Source organism: Patagioenas fasciata, chromosome Z, assembly GCF_037038585.1.
Source record: "Patagioenas fasciata isolate bPatFas1 chromosome Z, bPatFas1.hap1, whole genome shotgun sequence".
Taxonomy (NCBI): domain Eukaryota; kingdom Metazoa; phylum Chordata; class Aves; order Columbiformes; family Columbidae; genus Patagioenas; species Patagioenas fasciata.
Window position 1 is genome coordinate 43,254,861 of NC_092560.1, and position 19,269 is coordinate 43,274,129.

The following is a 19,269-nucleotide window of genomic DNA, read 5'->3' on the forward strand; positions in this document are numbered from 1 at the left end:
TTCATGAAATAAGGCTTGGTCAGATGTCTTACACTGCAAGAGATTTCAAGTTTGGAATAATTTTTACTTAAATTTTTATTTACTGAGTGGTAAATACTGAAAATTCAAATAAACTTTCAGAATACATACTTAAGCTGATAGCTAAATTTTTAAGCAGTTTCACAAATCATTCTGTTAACAGTTGTTATTCGTACTACTTTCCATGCACTTTGCACTATGAAGTAAAAAGTGACAAATTGTTAAAGGAATTAATCTTCCAAATGGCTGAAATACAGCTAGGTAATGTTTGCTGTGCCCTTAGAGAATGCATTGCAAATTTTATAGTGTTTCTGGTTTACTGAATGATTTCAGTAATTTACAATAATTTCAGTAAAACCCACATTCTTTTGTATAATACAAGAAGAACAAATGTATAGAAGAATTATAACTTCTCTTTTCTTCTTCCTTCAGAAATTTGTGGATTTTTGTCTCTAAGTTTACAGAATTTGATGCAAGAAAGCTACACAAACTGTATAAACATGCAATCAAAAAACGCCAAGAGTCTCGGGTAATATTTTCAGTCACATTTCAATACACAAATACATATTTAAGTCTTATAACTCTTTATTAGATTTAAAAGATTATAAGGAACATAGAAATAACATTGCAAGTAGCATTTGTAGTAATCTCTTTTGTTAGGATACTCTTCCAATGAATTCAGATGAACTTCAGGATTTAGCAATGAGTTTTTTTACTTGTCTCTTTTAGCAACACAATGACCAGAATATTAGCAGCAATGTGAATACACATGTAATTAGAAATCCAGGTAAGAAACCTTAAGTATATTCTTGTGTTAGGTATCTTAGTTTTTATTTCATCTCATGTCTCCTAGATCTGTCTCCCACACTGCTAATCATCACAGAGATAGGTTGGTTAGCAAAACCAGTAGTTTGCTGATGAAATCCAGCTGAGTACACACTGAAGCTGGTCCTTACTGGTTTTAGTAGCAAGTTATTTGACCAACCTGTAAATTTATTGGAAATTCTGTGCCTATTTGTAGCTGTTGTAATGTCACTACTGTATAAGAAAGTAAGCTATTCCTTGAAGTCATGGTTTTTAATTAAAATTAGTCACATGTGCTGTCTTTTATTATTCACAATAACACTAATTTTTCTATGCTCGCACACCTGCCTTCTTGTAATACTTGATTTTATCTTGTGTTATATAACACTTTTAGTATATTTTCATGGATTTAAAATCAACTGTGTATCTTAGGAGTACCACTGAAAGGCTTTCATTAACAAGGCGTACCTTAAAAACTTTTATTCATGCTAAGGCCATCCCTTCTTGTAGAAGAAGGTGCTACCATTCTGTCTAAAATTGCTCCACAAAAAGCACCTCTAATTACTGCTCATTGGGACCACACTTCACTTCATAGTCTAAAGAGAGGCTGAAAAGTTCAGTTCCCAAGTCCTGTACATCCACAGTCTAGATTGCTTCCCTCTTACTTCCAAGGTTACTTTTCAGTTCACTTGCATTAGTGCATTTGTAATTCCAGTATTTAGATCTTGTTTCTGTCACGTTATAATGTCAATTTCATACTGCTTTGCATCTGACATGTAGAAGTGCAATTTGAATTAGTTGAAGAAAAGACTATATGATACTTTCTTTTAACCTCTGCTTTATTAAACAGATGTGGAAAGACTGAAGGAGAATACAAACCATGATGACAGTAGCAGGGACAGTTATTCTTCTGATAGACATCTGTCACAGTACCATGATGCTTACAAGAAAAGTGACTGTAGGAAAAGGCCTTATTCAGCCTTCAGCAATGGCAAAGATCATAGAGACTGGGACCACTATAAACAAGACACCAGGTGAGTTTCTTCAGGAGTTTCCAAATCTGTTCAAAATTTCCTTCCTGTTTTTGTAGTATGCTTTGTAGCAAGCACCAAAACATCTTTTTTGAGTAATGCAAAATTGCAACGATGATATCTCCCTAATGCTCTTCTGCTGATTTGACCATGGCTCTTCATGTGTGTTCAGTAGCACTAATACAAATCATTTCTATTTTTCAGATACTACGGTGATAGTAAACATAGAAAGTTAGATGACTACAGGAGCAGAGACCACAGGTCAAACCTGGAAGGAAGTTTAAAAGACAGCTGGGCTCATTCAGATCATCGTTCCCATTCAGACCACAGGATACATTCAGATCACCGTTCCACTTCAGAGTACAGCCATCATAAATCTTCTAGAGATTACAGGTACCACTCAGACTGGCAAATGGACCACAGAGCTTCAGGTAGCGGCCCAAGGTCACCATTAGATCAGAGGTCTCCATATGGTTCCAGATCTCCTCTAGGACACAGATCTCCATTTGAACATTCATCAGATCACAAAAGTACACCTGAACATGGATGGAGCAGCCGAAAAACATAACAAAGACTGAAGTTTTGTGGACTCTCTTTTAGCCATATACAGTAAACTAACACAGTAATTGCCTTACATGACTTGAAAGATAAAGGACTGGATATTCTATCAGTAGCAGTATTGTTACTTCTTTCTAGGATGCAAGGTCTATTATCCCAACAGAAGAAAAATATTTTTGTATTTAAAGTTTATGCTGCACTGTGCTGCAAATGTCGTGGCACTCTTTTTTAAGAAATGGAAGATGTTTACTTTTACAGGGACCTCAACACTGCCCCTTTGAGACTGGATCTTACTATAAAACTCTTAATGTCAAAGTGGTTTTAGGCTGAACATGTTTTAAATTATGTTTGTAAATGAACGTTTAAACACTGACCTGTGTTTATTTCAGGAAGGAATGAGGAGTTTCTTTTTCTTTAGTTTCTTAGTAAAAACTCTCAAGGACTTTGTTCACTTCCCAAAGCTACTTGTTTACATTTTACACTGCGACCACCCTGCCGCTTTTCATCACAAGCTTGAATATTTAAATTCTGTACCTATAACTGTAAAATAGACAGGATTTCTTCTGATTGTGATCAGTTATAATGCCTTTTTACAAAACAAGCAAGTAATAGTAATAATTTAAAAGAAAAAAAAATTAAAAACACGAACAAATGGTTGTAAATTACTGTAAATTAATTAAATGAGCTTTTTCCCTCTCAGGCTTTTTTTGACTGTTCATTTCCCCATCAACTCAGGCCTTCTTAAGTGTGAAATCACATCAGTGTACCTACATGTTCTAATAAAATACCTTGATCAGGACACTGTTCAGAATGTAAAAATGGGGAAAGGGAAAATTTTATTACGTTTCATGCTCCTTTTTTATTAGATACCTTAGATACATGTTTGGGTGTTTGTCTTTTTGTTCGGGTGAGTTTTTTTATTTTAGTCAGGTTTTTTGTTTGCTTTGGGTTTAGTTCTGGGTTGGTTTGTTTCTTTTTCTTATTAAGCTGTCAGTGTTGTGACTGTTTGTAATAAAACGGTAAGAAACATCCAGCTAAACTGTGCTCTGGAAAGCTTTTCAGGTGCATTGGTTTTAAAGGAGTGTTCAATATCTGAACACTTCAGAATCCAAATCAGCCAAAATTTATTGTAAATCCATTTGTGTTCCCTCTTCAACATGGGCAATAATGTCAAATGTGCTATGCAGCCAGTTAATATTTTAGAAGATTTGAATGACTTTACTGACAGAATTGTTACAGTGCACACTGATTGTACATAGATAACTTCTCTCTGAGAAATTAAATTTAAACTAAAAGGATCTGTGGGCTCTTGTAGTTTTCTGCTGTGTTTTTCTCTACAGTGCTACTTTTTCTCAAGTTTACCCATTAAAAAAAATAAACTCTCAATTACTAATTAGGGAAGATACCTAGCCTGGGATCATGGTTGGAGCTGTATCTGTTGCTTCAGTTTTTTTCTCTGCTCTTGCAATGTTGAGCATTTCTTCCAATTGAACAGGTTTGTATGAAAGCATTAATATAGAACCAAAATCTGTCCACAGAGTATTTGTTGGGATCTCACTGTAGGCACAGTCAGTGCACATTAAGTTTTAAGCTTCTTTAATGGGGGCTGGGACTCAATTAATCCTGCTTCATGACTTAACTCTTCATCTTCCCAGGATCTGGAGGGTTTGGAGTTGTTCTGCTTTTGACCGTAATTGCTAAAGCAGTGTTTAGGCAGTGGAATGGTGTCTGATGTGTGCCATGTGTCTTCCACTTCCAGTGGTGAAAATCAAGAGGCTGGAGCACCTTTAACCACTGACTGATGCTTGCTGCTCAGGAAGTGCATAGATCCATCAATGGAGCGTAGAGAGAGCATTCCCAACAAGCCTGGTTTAGCATCAGTGTAGCTGTATTATGGCATTGTGGATGAATGTGTAATTTGACATGCTTAGTCTGCATCCTTTTTTGTTAAAGGTATCTCAGGTCTCTCTGAACAAGCAAGACGAGATATTAATTGGTGGCTCTAACAATTATTATATTTGGCATTTAGTCTGCTTAGTTTGTGTTAACTTTTATTCCATCATATTTACAGATTTACAAATCACATTTGCAACAGTTAAATTTTTCCCCTCTTTTTAGTAAAGTATAAAGTTTGATGGTGGAGATAGCCTCCATTGCTTAGGAGGCTGACTGTTGTGGTGTATCTTACTATTTAGGAGAATCCTGTATCCTCTGCAAATAACCCATCTGTAATTCATTTTCCATACACATCCTTCTGTTGCTCATTTTTAGTGAAGAGCCTTCATGGAGTTTGTCCAGTTTCAAAGCATCCGTCTCATGTTACCTGTCCATAAGATGTTTTGGGAAGAATTTTGGCAGCTGCAAGAGAAATCCTTGTTGTTGATAAAGATTTGGGTGTTTCATGTGCTGTGCAGGGATGTCTGAGATTTCCATCTTAATCCTGTCATGTATTTCTAGTCTAACATTGCCAGTACTATCTAAAAAGAGTAGGTTGTTGGTCAGTCCAAAAAAGCACATGAAAAATATACTGCTGCTATTAGCTATAAGGACAAATGCCTGCTCTGACTGGTTGCCCTTAGTTCATCAGCTGCTGTGTTGGCATCATCATTGACCTCCTTAAAGGCACTCTGTTGTCCCCATTTTGATCTCCAGTGCAGATGTCCTGGTGTCTGAGTGACACTCAAATAGCTTCTAGTTTCTGAGAGCCTATCACTACTACCATCACAAACAGGACTTGGAAAAGATTGAAGCACCAGCCACAGAAGGATGGCAGTTTATGCAGAAACATGTCGCTCCTACAAAAGGAGTGTGCCCCAGCTGCCCTTGGAGACATTGTCATCACAACAACCAAGAGCATGGACTTGTAGGCAGAATACCTTTGATGCCTTTCTTCCTTCTTTTCAGAACTAGATTGACTTGTTTTGTCCCTGTATGATTTCCTGTCATCAACAAATAAATCTTGTCACATCCACAGCTCTTACTGTTTAGCTGCAGGGATCTCCAGAATTACACTTGGCTGTTGTCACTGAACATAACACTAAGACTGAAGACACTAAAGGAGATCATCCTGATACAGCTTTTCTTCCTGATGAGACGTTTAATTGCAAGTTTCTCCATGGCTGAAATTAGTTGTTGTTGTTTTTTTTTTAACAGAAATAAATGTAGACAATCTCTTGCTTTTGTTAGAGACTAGCAGAGGCTATTAAAATAGGCAACACCTGGTGCAAGTAATCCACTTGTACTGACCAAGATTTTTTTTTCTGAACTATATTGGTACAGAGAGATAGGGCTGTCACTTGTGTATCTTCATTCTTCCAACAAGCTAGTATGGTTGCACCTGAAATTTAAGCTTTATTCTTAAAACTTTATGCTAAAGCTTTTACTTGACGCTTAGCCTTTTCATTTTTCTCTGTAGTACAATTATTATTCTTAAAATATAAGTTGACAATGACTGGGTAATGGGGAGCACATTCTGGTCCACCTGTCTTTATGCTCTCACACTGTGTGGGGTCAGTGAAAGCTCTTTGTTTGGATATGGCTAATACTAAACCAAAGGATGATTCTAGTGTGTGTTTTCCAGCCACCTACCCTTTCAAAACTTTTTTGAAAATTTGCTCTGGGATAAATAATGACATTTAATTATAATTGTTAATTTGGATAAAGAATTGCTATTGTCCTGTTGAAAAGAAAGTAACTATTTCTAGACCTAACATACAAAGAAAATCTGCTTTTTTAAATTATGTGTAGCATCTTCGTAAACCTATTGTGGAACCTGTTTTTTTTTTTCACTCTAAAGCTCAGCATTATACTTTTAATTCACATTATATTAATAAATTTAAAATATAGCAACAGAATTTTTGAAACAAATGTTTTTTGTTCATATTCTGTATAACATATATATTGTAGATAAAGTTGAGGATGGTGTTGATTTAAAAGAAAAGTGGCAAGTTCTGGTCAAGTGTGCAATTTGTAGTTTACTCCAAGACTACATGATTTATGTAAACAGCTAAACACAGAATATTTGCATGCATTTATTGTCAGTTATCAAGACTGCATTTCAAATTTGTTTTCCACTGTATGACATCATGAATCATAATCATTCACAGGAAATAAACTGAGCAGATACCTGTTATCTGGATTTCTGAAGAAACTTCAAAGCTATTAGTTACAGTTCTCTGTTTAGTCAACACCCAAGATCTAACTGTAATCCCAAACTACTTAGTCCACGCTTGATTCATTATAGTATTTTTATTCTAGCTGTAAGAAGACATGTAGCCATTTAATGGTCTCCAGTGATATATGTGAATTATATGTGAGGTTGCTGCTCTCTGAACCTCGGTTAAATGTTTAATCCTTCTGTAACAAGTGACCCACAACCATTGGCCACAGCAAGAAACATGGCTTAATATTCCTGTGCACCTGGACGTCGCTTCCATTGTGGAACTAACAGAAGATACCTCCTGCACATGTAATGGATGTGTCAACAGCCAGGCAGTAGTGGTCTATTTCACCCTCCTGAAGTGTTTCCCTGGCAGCATATATTATCTGTTACATGACTGAACATAAAGATAACACTGATCAATTTTCCTACCCCATGGCCACAAAGGGCCCTACAGCACTTTGAGAAAAGGCCAGCGGGACACAGGCTGCCTGACCAATTCATACATTGGACAGGTCAGTCTGGTAAAGTCTGCAAGCAATGGGCCATGGGCCAGACCTGATAGGCAAACCACGGAATGGTACCGTGTTTGCACCAACAATAAGGAGGGCATTGCTGTAAGAATGACAGTCTTACAGCTGTATATGGGGTGCATGACTGCATTTGTGGGGAAGAGGAATCACGCAAATGTGAGTTTCCTGAGTGCCACCCAAGTTATCACTGGGGAGATGGCGTTCCAGGGTACTGCCTGTCCCATGACCCCTACTATTCAAACCTAAAGTATCCAAGCCCAGCCTGGTATTAAATGACTCTGATTTTCCCAGCCAAAATTCCTACCCCACAGCTTCACTTCTAGTGTTTCTCAGTGTGTGGTTTTGTCAGCTTAACCCAGAGACAGGGAAGAAAAGCCCTTATTTAAGCTTTCCTTTCCTTCCAGTGCACTACTTCTAAATCCATCTTCCCAACTCTACCCCAGCTTTCTACCAAGGCCCTTAACTGCACCATCCAATCAATTTGTTTTCTCCAGGACCTCCAACTCAGTACACTCACACACACACCCTGCAGCCTATCTACAACTGATTTTTTTAAAGTGTGCTGTTCCTGTTGCTAACCAACACCCACCTTGACTGGTGTTGGTTACTCTTGACTGGCTGTTGCCATTTGCATCCTTGTAAAATCGATGCTTGATTTTTTTGGTGAGGATTTTGGAAACCCAGGCAGATAGCTCTTCCTCCATATCAATGAAGGCAGTTGTCAGAGAATAGAAAAGGAAGCCATCCCAGGGGAAAAGTTATTCATGCAATGTATCTAGGATTCTGTGAAGCACATTGTGTCCTTGGAAAATGTTTGTGTTCATATCTGACCTAAGATGAGTTCATACAGCTAAGATGGGGGCTTACTGTAATATCTACAAGGCTAGAAGTCACGTAGAGGAATGAAGGTGAGATACGCCCCAAGTCTGTTTTGAAGCTGTTAACACAGAACTAGCAAAACTGCTAGAACTGGTAAAACCAGAGTGTTGCAATAGCCCTGTTCTTGAGAGTTCTTCAGACCATTGGAGTAGTTTAATGGCAGGTGAAATACTATAATCAAAAAGTTGTTGTCCTAAGAGCAGCTACTGTTAAAAGTACATTTCATGTACTTTATTGAAAGCGAGCTGAAAAATACATGATGATTGAAGACTTACAGAAATCACTGAATCACAACTTTGTGAAGTTTTAAAATATAAACTTTTGGTCCTGTTAGGAGGCTTAAATTTAGATCTAGATTGAGTTCATGAACTAAGGATGAAGCCCAAAAAACATACTTGGACATCAATTGTTTGCTATAAGTAAATATTTTGTCACAGGTATTTCAGAAAGCTCAGGTTTTAACCTGTCTTATCTGAACATAAACATCCAGAAGTCATGTCAGAAAATCACATATCACTGGTCATATGTAATAAATTCATCAGAGAGCTTTTATCACTGTAGTACTCCAAGACCTCAACTGAGATGTAATTGCAATAGAGTTAGTATTTGCTGAAGTAACTGGAATATTTGAAAAATAATCTTATCACCACTTAAAATTAGCTACTGGTTTTGGTTTGTAGTAATCCTAGCACTGGTAAGTGACCACCTGTAGTGTATAGACCAATTAAAATTAAGAAATGTTTCTTTAACATTCCTTTTAATCACAGAGGAGCAAAGAGAACTTCAAAGCTTTGATTTTTTTTTTTTTAATGAGCATATAAAATCATAATTATTTTAAGTGAAAATTAATTTAATCCTATAAGTTCTGGGATACTTAAGAATATATTCTGTGAAACTATATTTGTCTATTAGCATCATAATTGTTATGTCTTGTGAATCTTGGAAATGCAAAATGTAGTTGATGACTAAGCAACACACAAATACCATGGCACTGAGCATCAATAATAAAACTGTCAGAAGTCCACTGCCTTAAATGCCTTTCAGTTCTTTTGTCTGGAAGCAACTCTTCCATCTCTTTTTGGTACTATTTGAAAAGCTGTCCATATGAGAGAGAGCTTTCTGTCCTAAATGTTTAACTAAATTAGATTTTTTTGGGGGGGAGGTTGATGATATTTTTCCTGTAACAAAATTTGCAGATGGCTTCTCTATCCAGAATAGGCATATCAGTTTTAAAATATCTCAGACAGAAAACTGTCATTCTATCTCACTGAAGTCTATCAAAACTATCAAATCTAGAAGGGTATGGTCTAATCCAGTCTTTACCCTGAGGTGAAAGTAAACAGGGCTGGAAAATTACCCTTACCTTCTCCAGGTAGTAAGGGTTCAATAAGTCATGTCAAATTCTAAATACATCTGGAGGTAGGATCCAGATATTCATTAACTGTAATGCTGGAGGGAAACATGGGCAGGAAATACTCCATGAGCTTTAACAAAAAAGAAAATGCACATGAAGCACCACAGTCTCTGGTTTGGTGCTTTAAGACTATATTCTTCTCTTCACTGTATTGTACTAGGACAGCCTCTAGCTAGTGCCTAAAGAGAGATGTTTGGAATACATGTCACAAAATTGCAGAATGTCAGGGATTGGAAGGGACCTCGAAAGATCATCTAGTCCAATCCCCTTGCTGGAGCAGGAACACCTAGAGGAGATTACACAGGAATGTGTCCAGGTGGGTTTTGAATGTCTCCAGAGAAGGAAACTCCACAACCTCCCTGGGCAGTCTGTTCCAGTGCTCCGTCACCCTCACTGAGAAGAAGTTTCTTCTCAAATTTAAGTGGAACCTCTTGTGTTCCTGCTTGATCCCAATACCCCTTGTCCTATCATTGTTTGCCACTGAGAAGAGCCTGGCTCCATCCTCGTGGCACTCATCCTTTATATATTTATAAACATTAATAAGGTCACCCCTCAGTCTCCTCTTCTCCAAACTAAAGAGCCCCAGCTCCCTCAGCCTTTCTTCATAAGGGAGGTGCTCCACTCCCTTAATCATCTTTGTTGCCCTACACTGGACTCTCTCCAGCAGATCCCTGTCCTTCTTGAACTGAGGGGCTCAGAACTGGACACAATATTCCAGATGGGGTCTCACCAGGGCGGAGCAGACAAGAAGGAGAACCTCTCTGGACCTCGTAACCACCCCCCCTTCTAATACACCCGAGGATACCATTGGCCTTCGTGGCCACAAGGGCACCATGCTGGCTCATGGTCATCCTGTTGTCCACCAGGACCCCAGGTCCCTTTCCCCTACACTGCTCTCTAATAGGTGGTTCCCCAACTTATACTGGAACCTGGGGTTGTTCCTGCCCAGGTGCAAGACTCTACACTTGCCCTTGTTATATTTCATTAAATTTTTCCCACCCAACTCTCCAGCCTGTCCAGGTCCCACTGGATGGCACCACAGCCTTCTGGCGTGTCAGCCACTCCTCCCAGCTTGGTGTCATCAGCAAACTTGCTGACAGTGCACTCTATGTCTGTGAGCTAAAAGATCACCCTGTAGGTCCTCCGTATTCCAGCACATTCTAGTCAAGTTTTTAAAGTATAAATTCCCATTCTATCTGGTGTGTTACCTGTGATAGTGCAGCCTTCCCCATTCTGTTTTAATTAAGTGCATGCATTATAAGATGAATAATATTTACTCTCAGACAAGAATATGGCCAGCACACTAGAACACGAAGTATATGACAGGCACAGTATGCCCAGTCTGCAAGTATGTATATATCTTTGAACACTTACCTTTGTGTAGCTCAAAAATCCAGTCTAAGACAAGCACAGACGACTGCACTTCTGCAGTTTTAAAATTCTAGAGAAACTCTATAATCATGACTGTGTAGGAAAAAAAAAAAAAAACAACCCTAGTTGCTCTTTTACAGAGACACAATGGAAGAATGTGTGAAGTTTAAAGAATATCCATTCTTTCAAGTTACAGTACTTAAACCAAGGATGTATGATGTATCTTATAGCATCAATTTACTCATAAATCATCCAATTTCTGCTTTTTCAATATTCCATCTGTTCTTAAGGATCACTCTTGTAATTTGGTGGAAAATTATTAATAGGGAGAACATGTCATTCAAGTATAAAACTTTAAACAGACCTTATTATTAGAACCACAATTTATGTGTCCATAATTACAAAAAAGATGCTGTCATGATTAATGTGAAATTCACTCACCTAGCCTTTGGGCTATGTAGTTGGCATCATCTGTGGACAGCATCTTCTCAAAGTATTTAGTTGTGAGTCATTTTTCCATTCATAACCTAAAGGCTTAATATATGAGTTTGTAGTATACTACAAAAGAATACAAAAGAATACAAAAAGAATAAACAGGTGGACTGTTTCAATAGATACACCACAAACATTCACAATTGAGGTAAGACTATTTTTAGATTATAGTATTTTCAATTTTTTTTTCCATAAATGTAGGAAAGACTTGACATTTGCACAGTTGCAAAACAAATCACTTAAAAGTTAGGAGATTCCAGAACTAAGTTTTCTTGCAGAATCTTAATTCAGACCTCCCTATGCAATTCTTATTATGTGATTTTGAGAGTCCCAAACCACTTTTTCTAGGGAAGCCCACCTCATCCATTGCAGAGAGTACACGAAGAGAGCACACTCCAGAACGCACATGAAGTAAATTCAGTATTTCTTTTATCACTATTCAGTGTATGATCACAGAACAAAAAAACTGTTTCTTCTCAGGTGTAGTGATGCACTACACTTAGTACTGCAGACACTTTAAAATATGTTTTACGAGATGAGTTGGTGTTATTCTAGCATAATATGAGGACATAAAACACAAATCACTTAGTACTAATGTGTGTGAACACTAAAATACTTCAACGCATTTTATTTTAACCTCACCTGGTGGTTCCAAATACTACAATTTATTCAGTGTTTGTTTATTCCCTAGCACCTTCTTTCAGCCATCAGTATTGACTCAGACCTCTTGGCCTAGGATTTTTTCTTCTGTGTCGCTCCTGAGCCCACCAGGGATCTCCAGTTGCAGCAGGCTGGCAAGCACAGCTGGTGGCAGGTGTTCCTGTTGGGGCAACCTGGGAGACAAGCTCATTCGTCTGAAAAATAGCATGTGGGAATTCTGATCGCTAAAACAGGTTTTTTCATTGGCTCCTAAAAAACAAAATACTCAGCAGATATGAGAAACAAAATGAGGAAGCTGAAAGCAGGCATAGTGAGGGAGGCACATTCAGAGTTACACATCAGTTCACAAATGTAGGAAATTGACTGGGTACAGATGTTGTCCTGTTTCTCTTGATACCTAAAATCAGCAATTAGTAATAAAATAAGTTAATAAGGTCCACAGATGTTAGGTTTTAGGCACTTATTAGGCTTTAAGTCACAAGAACAGTATTTGTTAAGATAAGCAGAAGGGTAGGAGACAATCTGCTTGCTCTCTGAAGATCAGGTGGTGACACCAGCACAAGCAAGTTACAAGCCAAATAACAAATGAATATAATGCATATGCAAAGGATTTCCTGGCAATGTAATGAATATGTACTATCTGGGAGGATATAACCTGTGTCTGGGAACTGTTCAGGGCCCTCTCTAGGCGGAGCTATCCCCTGAGATGCCTGAGTGATGCGTGTCAGTCATTAAATGGAATGCTTGCTTTTGAAACTTTCATCCTGGTTTTAGAAGTTCCTCCAACTAACTGATTTTATGGTAATTGCTCTATGGTAGGAACTCACAGACAAAATTGCTGCTTCTTGAATTTTTTTGAACAGAAGTGCTCATCAGGATCATGAGTGAGACAAAGTCCTGCCTGTACCTCTGAGTGAGAAAACGTGGAACAGCTGCAACCTTCCCCTGGTTCTCTCTTCCCATCTGTTGTAGAGATTGGTGACTGGGTTGAACATAATGTTAAAACTAAACATATTGGGCTTACTTGCCATGTTGGTGTCACAAATATAAATACCCTGGTATTTCCAGATGCCAAAATTACACAGAATGACATAATAAGCAACCTTTGGGCTATGTAGTTGGCATCATCTATGGACAGCATTTTCTCAAAGTAGTTAGTTGTCTCACCATACGCTGTGGATGACTACTTCAGGATATCTTCCATCTGCTTTTAGGAATGTGAGAGTGATGTAAATCTGTGAGGCATCAAATCTTTAATCTTTTTATGTTGGTCAAACACTGAACCTAGCTGCAAGGCAGGTACCTGGGTTGGAAGACTGGCCCGGAAATAACTGTTCCACAGAAACAGAAAAAAAAAAAAAAAAAAAAAAAAAAAATCTGAATTTCAGTCAGCTGTGAAAGCAGTTGCTCCATAGTCACACACAGAATGACAGCACACAGCTGAGAAAGAAAGGGCACATGTGCTTCTGTGGCGGTTAGCAGCACCTGGCTCTCCTGACCTGTGCCCCTCCATGCATGCTTCTTGGGAGCATGAGCAAAATAGGGAATTGAGACAGTCCTGTGGTTACAGCTACTTAAAGAAAACACAAAACATCTTCTGTCAATGTCCACGTCTTGCCACCCAAATAGCAGATAGGTGGAGGTACGGGAAGTTATTCGTCGATGTTGACTCCTCAACTGGTTTTTTGAGTTTGTTTTTTGTTTTGTTTTTTTTTTTGTTCCTCTGGAAACCCACTCCTACTGCACTGCATGATTTGTTAATGCAGACATAGCTTTCCTTCCCCCTAAGAAAAGCAGAGGAATAGCACAGAAACATTGAAAAGCTTTTGCACACACCCCACCTTGGGTAGATCTTGTCAGAATGGTGCTTTCCACAAGATGTAGGGATGTGTGTCTGTTCTTTTTGTACCAATTCCAGCGTTTTCATGGCTATTCCATCTGTGTCACATCAGGGAATAAATAAGCAAAGACCTGCCACAGTACCAGCGCCTTTAGGCATTGCTAGCTTATAGGTCATCAATTAAGAATTTTAGTAAGACAGTGAGGTACTCTCCATTTGCACAAAATATTCTGTATTACATTAAAAATAATTTTTCTGTCACTTCAGTAAAAATGATCAAATAGAACAATTTACTGTACATACTGAATGCAGCTGATTAAGTGGAACATGCCTGAAAAGACAGGTTCTAATAAATTACCCCCACTACTTCTTCATTATTATTTCTGCCAGTCATATACACCATCAGCCCCATGGCAAGCTACTACAAATGGTTGCTTGTATGTTTCAAATATCTGAAGCACTTTAGTATTCCTATCACCATTTTTAAGATAGTAACCCATTTTGGTTTTGCCTTTCAACATGATTTTAGAAATTGGAAATAGGGAGAGGCTTTTACGAGTGAGCAGAAAGTACTGCACTATTTGCTAATCATAAAATACTTCTTGAAGTGCAAGATGTTTATTTACTAAGTTCAGCTTCATTTTGTTTTGTAAATTCACTTTAAACAATGTAGTCTTTGCAACTGGATATACTTTCTTTTCTCCTTTACTCTGCTATTCAATTTTCTGATATGATAGAGACACATTTTTATAATTAGGGTTTCATTTTTCATCTTGAGAAGACAGACGTGCAATGGGAATGCTCCATCTCTTGCCAAATATTCAGAGCAGCAGTCTGAGCCACTTGGGCGTGATGCACTTCTGGCTATGTTAAACAGCGAGTGGCTGAAACACTTCCCTTGGAAAACACAGTGCACAGTCTCCACTTAATATTGCATGTCTGTGAAAACTTAATGCCTAAACAGGTAAAAGAAATCTCCTTACTAATATCTGCATGTGAACAGTAAATACTGATTTCTCTAAACTTACCAGGAACAGTCAGTAATTTCAAAGAACACAGCACCTGAAATGTTTTTAATATGATTTCATTTTGTGAAACATCAGGAATGTTCAACTATAAATTAGATGTTAAATATCTGACAATAAATCATAAGATTATTTGTATTTATTTTCAGCTTTGTGAGTATGAGATCTTCTTGCTTCCTACGGTCTGTGTATTTCCTTCAAACCTAATTGTTATGTGAAATACATATGTTCGTGGCACTTTAAGTTCCAAAATGGAGCAACCTTCTTGTATTCCAAACTGAAAATTTTAGAACTAGACAGTGGGCATGATTAGTTTCAGATCTTTCTAGACTGTGAAGTCAGCCCTGATTTATTTTCCCACTGAAAGAACAATCAGATTCTAAAGTGACCACCACAGCAAAAATATAAGGAGGTCATGATGGCTTTTTCTGATGTACTTTTTTGTCTGAAATGTATATCTCTAGGAAAGATTAAAGCATCAGAAGAAGGGATGAGAACAGAGAAGCAAAGCATCACAGAATCTAAGAGAAGATGTTTAAAATCAATGTCTCATCTGAGGGATAAAGAAAGTGAACCTTTCATTACAGATTTGGATAACAGCATGATAGCACTGTGTAACACTTAGGGTTCTTGAAAAAGAGCGAAGCAGACAAAGGGCAAACAAAAATTTTTCCAGCAGTCCACATATCTTAAAGTCTAAGGCAGTGCTTCTCACCATTGCTAACCTCTGCCTGACCTTGCTTAATCGTGTCTCCCAAGAGCAATAAGGAATATGTCAGTTTCTCTGAGATGCTATAGCTTCAAAATCCTGAGCCCCTGCTCTGTCTGTGGAAACAGGCAGTCTGTGCGTACGTGTATGAGAAATGAAAACTCCCAAGAGGACAAAGGCTGGAAACTGGTGGCTGTGAGTCCCAGGAGGGTATTCTGCCCCACCTGCAGAGCTTAAGGAGAAGTGGATAGATCCTGCAGGTCAACAACCACTTTTACAGCTCATATCAGTTACAGGATTTCAGCTTTTATGACCACCAGGCCATTTTGAGGATCAGACTGCTAATTGGTCTCACCTGACTGTGACCAAACATCTTGTCAGCTTTGTCAAGTTTGGTCAAACTGGTGAGAAGAGCTTTAAACTAGGAACAGCAAGGGAGGGAGACTGATCCACAATCAAGAGAGGAAGTTGTGGCATGGACTAACAAGCAAAGGGCACAGGGTGATGTGGACTGGAGAGATCTCAAAGCCAGCAAAATGAGGTGGAAGGGGGCCTACCCCAAGTATAGGCACACAAATGTGAAGAGAGGACTGCATGCTTGTGAAAGCTCTCACAACCTCTCTGTAAAATCATCATGACTGGGTGCCTCTCTACATGCATTCATTATAGTATGTAGGCCACTAAGGATGTTATATGACTGCCATGACTTTTCAAATACAACAGAGAGTAGCTTAGCAAACTACCTCTGCCAGATCCCTCAGGATCCTGGGATACAGCACATCAGGTCTCATGCGTTTGGATCATCTGCAAAAATGGGAGCTTGTTAATTTACAGGGAATAAAGCCTTTAACCACTGAATAATTCAGACATCTAGATTCAATACTGCAGTCCTGTTGGCTAATCCAGTAGTACCTGAAGGACCTCAATTTCCCATATTAAAATTTACTTCCTTTCTAAATTTCTGCTTCTGATCACATGCCCACACTACCTCCTGGCATCAAAGGTCTGAGCAGCTCAGTGCTACCTTCTGCCTACATCCAAGAGGATACACACTTCTGTACATGTCTTCCCTCAGGGTTCAATTTTATAGTCATTTTCATTTGCCCCTAGATTGCCAGATCTCTTTGGCAAGATTTTTCCTGACATAATCCCAGAACTGCAATAGTTATTATCTATGTGTAGAAGGCTACGCTGCGAATTTCTTCAGTCAAGGTACAAAAATCTCTAAGTATAGGAAAATGAGAACACAAAGCTCTGTTAACTACACAATGAAAAGCAGTTTTTTTTCTTGTGGGCTGCATACCTGCTTGCTTGAACTAGATTTGTGGGTGTCAGAGTGGGAGAACACTGCTAAAAACCTAGAGATTAATTAGTAACTTCACCTCCACTGCTTCTTCCTTGCTAGCACAGGGCACCCAGTGTAAGGAAGTTACGAGAAGTATTTTGATCCTTTATGGAAAAACGCAGTTAATGGCAAGTGCTATGAGCTTGAAACAAAGCTCTGGAGGGCACAGGCAGGGGGAAGAGTTTCCTCGAGATTCAGGGATGCAGTGCGCCAGCCAAAGCTGATATACAATACTCTCATTCCTATATTCAACATTATGTGTAAGGATGAAATAAATTACGAATGGAAGAACTGTATCCACCCTTCATGAGTAGGTTAGACTCAATGCTTATTCTGTGGATAAAGAACAGAGGTGAAAAGGACTGGCAGCGGATATGCGCTTCATTCAAGGTGGAGAAATGTGTAATTGTCTTAGACGGTCTATACCACCAAATAAAGTCACTTTGGCACATTAGAAAATAACATCCTGAGACTAAAAAAAAAAAAAAAAAAAAAAAAAAAAAATCAAGCAGACTACATGCATACTGAGTCACAGGCACACTTAATCTCTAGCAAAATAAAAAGAAACAAACAACAAATTGTTATCTGGAGAAGTTTCATTAATTATTATCAGGTAATCTTTATTGTCCATAATCAAAGTGCAGTTAGCAGCTCTATGTTTAAGGCAATTACCCCACCAGTGGTCACTTAACTACTGGTAGTTTAAATATCCAGTAAAAATATCCCCTGAGCAAAACTGAAACTGGGCCTTTTTTTTTTCTTCTTGTCATTAGACTACCTCATTCACTTACAAATGAACTGCTTTTAGATTGCTGGGTTGCAGGTTTGGGGTTTCATTTTTTACCCAGAGAGATATTACATTTTTATTTCAAGGATAATTGTTAGCACTACTGGGATCTTTTCTTAGTATTGAAAGAACTGATAAGGTTTTAACTTTGGAAGTGAACATCCTTATTTCCCCCTCCCTCTTGTCATGCTTTGGTTCACATCTCTGACTGAATGAAATGGATCTTTCCTGTGGAAACTAAATAGGAAGAAGTGTTCAGGAAGATCATGCAATGCACTGCAGCTGATGGCAGCTGTTTGCTCTGAGACAGTGCAGAACTAAGCAAAAGCAAAATCCTCTGATATGTGCAGAACCAGAGATTCCACTATATATTTCTGTTCACATCAGACAATGAAGGAACAATATCATAAAACTTTTTTGAAAAAAGTTCTATTTGGCAGTTTTTTCATAATTGTGAAGTTAGAATTTTTACCAGAGTCTAAAGCCAGAAGCAGAAATCATTTCCATTTGTAAGGATCCTCTATTTCAGTCAGCTAAAGAGCCGTATTAGAATCACTAGGTTTTCTGAACAGGTCGACAACAAAAAATAATGTATCTAGAAAAAGACAAAAAGTAATCCACAGTCTTAAAAAGGTTAGCTGAAGATCTGCTGACAAAGTTCGCATTTATGGCAGTGAACATGCATGTCTACTTATGGAAAACTTTCAAGGACTCAAGGACTCAGTTATCACTGAAATACTTGGTATTTTTTGACTGAGGAACTTCAACTAGTTGCAAGAAGAGGGCAGATGACTGTGATTGGCATAGACATAGTTACATCTGAAATTATTTTTCACCAATTACTTTATTATAGAGGAATATCTGTATCTGATTTCTCAATGAGACTATTTATTGATCTCTTTAGCATACATAAAGGCCATATCATTTGCAAGAAGAGGTGAGACTTCTGACTTTTTTATGTGCACATTAAAAACATATATATATGTATTCTAAAATGGTGGCATTTCAAAGAATCACAAATGCTACTTGTGCAAGCCACAGTATAATTACCAGGGCTTTTTTAAAGGATTTAAAATTGCTGAAGTGTTATAAAATTAATAAATAAAAATAATTTTAAAAGCACAAACCAAATTATATTTTTCAAGAAGTCTATTCTGTTATCACCTATCTCTCATAGTTTCTTATCAAATTACTTATTTTACAGGGAATTAGTTCATCACGTTTTAAGCAACCCAGGAAGAGATGATTGGCAGCACCTGAAAAAGAAAGGACTAGATGAAGGCAGGTCATACCAAACCTCCAGCATGGCATCAAGGCCAGGACAAAGTGATTAGAGATGGCACCACAGAGAGTGATGTACATTACTTTTTAACTTGCCGTAGCCACCAAGAGGGTTTGCCACTCTTGGTCTACGTATAAGAGAGACAGGGTTAGAGAAAACATCATTCCTCTGGCAGGAGACGCTTCCCCACCTATAGAAAGTACGAGTTTCAATTCCAACGCAGTCTTTGAAGGCAGGTCTCATACGCTTCCAAGCAGAGTGGTGCGAAAAAGCTATTTGTTCTGAGAAAAGACAGCTGCTTGATCAGGCGCCTGGGGTTCTTAGAAAAGAGAGGCCAAGTTAAATGATTTAATCAGATATAA

The 19,269-nt window shown here is 38.1% G+C and overlaps 2 protein-coding genes across 12 annotated transcripts in view; one reads left to right on the forward strand and one right to left on the reverse strand.

The window, feature by feature from the left end:
* The window catches only part of CHD1 (chromodomain helicase DNA binding protein 1), a 58,884-nt gene extending 55,175 nt beyond the window's left edge, over positions 1 to 3,709 (forward strand). For all 3 annotated transcript variants that reach the window (XM_065861139.2, XM_065861140.2, XM_071802700.1), the window contains 4 exons: positions 451 to 547; positions 748 to 805; positions 1,673 to 1,856; positions 2,058 to 3,709. In XM_065861139.2, coding sequence (XP_065717211.1) covers positions 451 to 547; positions 748 to 805; positions 1,673 to 1,856; positions 2,058 to 2,421 — 703 coding nt within the window. In that variant the 3' untranslated portion in view covers positions 2,422 to 3,709. The remainder of the gene's footprint in view (positions 1 to 450; positions 548 to 747; positions 806 to 1,672; positions 1,857 to 2,057) is intronic.
* LOC136115189 (repulsive guidance molecule B-like) overlaps positions 58 to 19,269 on the reverse strand; it is a 45,644-nt gene continuing 26,432 nt past the window's right edge. The window contains exons 5-9 of one of the 9 annotated variants that reach the window (XR_010653174.2): positions 11,902 to 12,113; positions 11,209 to 11,325; positions 10,771 to 10,860; positions 2,786 to 9,466; positions 58 to 2,389 (exon numbers count right to left, since the gene is read on the reverse strand). Coding sequence is in view for 2 of the 9 variants with exons in the window: in XM_071802703.1 (XP_071658804.1) it covers positions 19,116 to 19,226 (111 nt within the window). In the remaining 7 variants the exon portion in view is untranslated. The other 8 variants (XR_011736704.1, XR_011736702.1, XR_011736701.1 and 5 more) reach the window with 8 other exon arrangements.